At 37.5% G+C, this 3,101-nt stretch overlaps 1 protein-coding gene across 1 annotated transcript; it reads left to right on the top strand.

The window, feature by feature from the left end:
* The first annotated feature begins 1,805 nt into the window (after positions 1-1,805).
* Positions 1,806-2,123, top strand: LOC124847666 (uncharacterized). The gene has a single exon (XM_047325210.2). It carries the CDS (start codon positions 1,806-1,808, stop codon positions 2,121-2,123), a length of 318 nt encoding a protein of 105 aa, XP_047181166.2.
* Positions 2,124-3,101: the final 978 nt, after the last annotated feature.

Genomic DNA, 3,101 nt, shown 5'->3' with positions numbered 1-3,101 from the left:
ATTTGATTTTTATTTTTTGTTTTGTTTTATTTAAAAAGTGTTTTTTAGGGTTTTGTTTTCTTATGTACGCAAGGTATAATTCGAACTAGAAGCAAGAAAACATCGGAACCTCTTCTTGAAGGATTGGACGAGAGTAGACGGAGAAGGAGAATCCGAACATCTAGAGAATTATTTCCTTCTCTGGAGACACTTTTACAACCTTCACCACGAACATCTGACCAGAGTACTGAAGAGATGGTTGGAGAAAATAATGGCATACGCACTCTGGCGGATTACACCACTATTGTTGGCCCTCATCACTTTCACAGTGTTGTAAGGCCAAGGGTCAATGCTACAAACATGGAGGTGAAACCGGCGTTGATACAATTGGTGAAGAACAACCAATTTAATGGATTGTCTCATGAAAGTCCATATGAACATCTTACAACATTCAACGAGATTTGCAACACTGTGAAGATCAATGGTGTGCCGAATGATGCTATAAAGCTTAGTTTGTTTCCTTTCTCATTGGGAGGCAATGCTAAGCTATGGTTGAATTCTTTCCCGGAGGATAGCTTTACTGAATGGGAAGTTGTGGTTTCAAAGTTTCTGAACAAGTACTTCCCACAATCAAAAATCAACAAAGGTAAGCAAGAAATTTCTTCTTTCAGGCAATGTATGGAGGAGACGTTAGGTCAAGCGTGGGATAGATACAAAAGCTTATTGAGAAAGATGCCCACGCATGGCTTTGATGAAGCAATATTAATCATTCTTTTCCTTGGAGGACTTGGTTCACAAAAGAAATTGTTGCTAGATGCCTCAAATAGAGGTAGTATTAAGTGTAAGACTCCAGAGGAAGCTTTTGAATTGATTGACAACATGGCTACTAATGATAACGAGATGCATAGTGAAATAGGAGCTCCACCTCAACAGAAGGGAGTTCTACAATTACAATCTTAAGATGCCTTGCACAAAATAAAATTATCGCTCAACAGTTGGAAGATGTGACAGAGAAACTTTCTCTATTGCCACAAGAGATATAAAATGTTTCACTGGTTCAGTGGTAGCAGCAACGATGGCAGCAACAACCTACTCCATCTGAGAAGACCACGAAGCTCGAGGAAACCTTCTAGCAATTCATGAAAATGAGCTTATCTTATTGTAAGAATATGGAGGTTGCATTTAAAAGTATGCAGATGCACATTGGGCAATTGGTCAACAAGATGGAGGGTTGTGAGAGGAGTGCAAAGAGTAATCTTAGGGAAGAATGTAAGACCATTGTTACTAGAAGTGGCAAAGTGTTAGATGAGAGAAAAATAGAGAGAGAAAAGAAAGAAAATTTGAGTGAGAAAGAAGTAATTGAGCGGAAAGAAAGAACTGAGGGAGAAAAAAAGAAAGAAGAGGTAGATGAGAGAAAAAAAGAAAAAGATGTTGAAAAAATCCTTCCTTGTCCAAAGACTTATTCAAGGAAGGAGAAAGAAAAACAACTTGAGCGGTTAATGAAGATTTTTAAAAAACTAGAGATCACCATACCTTTCTCTGAAGTATTGCAACAAATGTCTTCGTATGCAAAGTTTTTGAAGGAGCTCCTCACGAAGAAAAGAAAATACATTGAAAAGGAGACCATTGAAGTGCAAGGTAATTGTAGTGCAATCATACAAAAATTATTACCCCCTAAGTTTAAAGATCCAGGAAGTTTCACCATTCCTTGTACCATGGGAGAGTTGAAAGTTGGAAGAGCATTGATTGATTTGGGAGCTAGCATTAATTTAATGTCGCTCTCTATGTTCAAAAGAATTGAAGGTTTGGAACTCAAACCTACTAGAATGGCACTCCAATTGGCGGACATGTCACTTAAATACCCGTATGGGATGGTTGAAGATGTGTTGGTGAAGGTGGACAAATTTGTATTTCCAGTGGATTTTGTCATAATGGAGATGGAAGAGAATGGAGATGTGCCTCTCATTCTAGGAAGACCATTTATGAAGACTGCTAGAATTTTAATTGATGTGGAGAATGGCAAGCTAAAAGTAAGAGTACAAGATGAAGAAGTGAATTTTGATGTATTCAAAGCCATGACACACCCTAAGGATGATAAATCATGTTTCCAATTTGATATGCTCAATGAAGTTTGTATGGTGTAAGAGAGGATGGTGCATTGTTCTTCTTTGTTAGAAAAAACTCTCATTGATGCATGTGAAGATTTGAATGAAGAGGAAGAGAAATTAATTGATGAGTGTATGACGAATTTGGAGGCGTTAAAGGAAATTCCAGAGGATGAGGCTAATTTTGAGAAGATTGATACCAAAGAAAAAGTCAAAGAAAAGAAGTTGGAATTGAAGATGTTACCATCACATTTGAAGTATGCTTTCTTAGAAGAAGATGGAACAAAACCAGTCATCATTAGTAACTCTTTGCTTCTTGAAGAAGAAAAGTTGGTAGAAATATTGGATGGTCAATCTCGGATCTTAAAGGTATAAGCCCAACTTACTGCATGCATAAAATATTTATGGAGGATGATTATAGACCAGTTGCTCAACCATAGAGAAGGTTAAATCTTGTGATGAAGGAGGTGGTTAAAAAAGAAGTATTGAAGCTTCTAGAAGCTGGCATTATATATCCAATTTCTAACAACGAATGGATGAGTCCAGTACAGGTAGTACCAAAGAAAGGTGGGATGACAGTAATTTATAATGATAAGAATGAGCTCCTTCCTACTAGGACAGTTACTGGTTGGTGGATGTGCATTGATTATAGGAAGTTAAATAAGGCCACTAGGAAGGATCATTTTCCCCTTCCTTTTATGGATCAGATGCTGGAAAGATTGCCAGGTCAGACTTTTTATTGCTTTCTAGATGGATATTCTAGATACAACCAAATTGTGGTAGATCCAAAAGACCAAGAGAAGACGACATTCACGTGTCCATTTGGTGTATTTGCTTACAGAAAGATGCCATTTGGGTTATGTAATGCTCCAACTACGTTTCAAAGGTGTATGGAAGCAATTTTCGTGGATCTCATAGAAAAGTGTATTGAAGTCTTCATGGATGATTTTTCGGTGTTTGGAGATTCTTTCCAAAGGTGTTTGGCGTATCTGGATATTGTCCTTAAGAGATGCGTTC

The sequence above is a fragment of the Vigna umbellata genome, chromosome 5 (assembly GCF_029865625.1).
Source record: "Vigna umbellata cultivar VRB3 chromosome 5, Vumbellata_1.0, whole genome shotgun sequence".
Classification (NCBI taxonomy): domain Eukaryota; kingdom Viridiplantae; phylum Streptophyta; class Magnoliopsida; order Fabales; family Fabaceae; genus Vigna; species Vigna umbellata.
The sequence above is the reverse complement of the archived record's forward strand: the minus strand, read 5'-3'. Positions and strand labels throughout refer to the sequence as shown.

What these genes read in the sequence shown, in the direction of transcription:
- LOC124847666 (XM_047325210.2), top strand. Translation starts at nt 1,806, where the DNA reads ATGGCACTCCAATTGGCGGACATGTCACTTAAATACCCGTATGGGATG.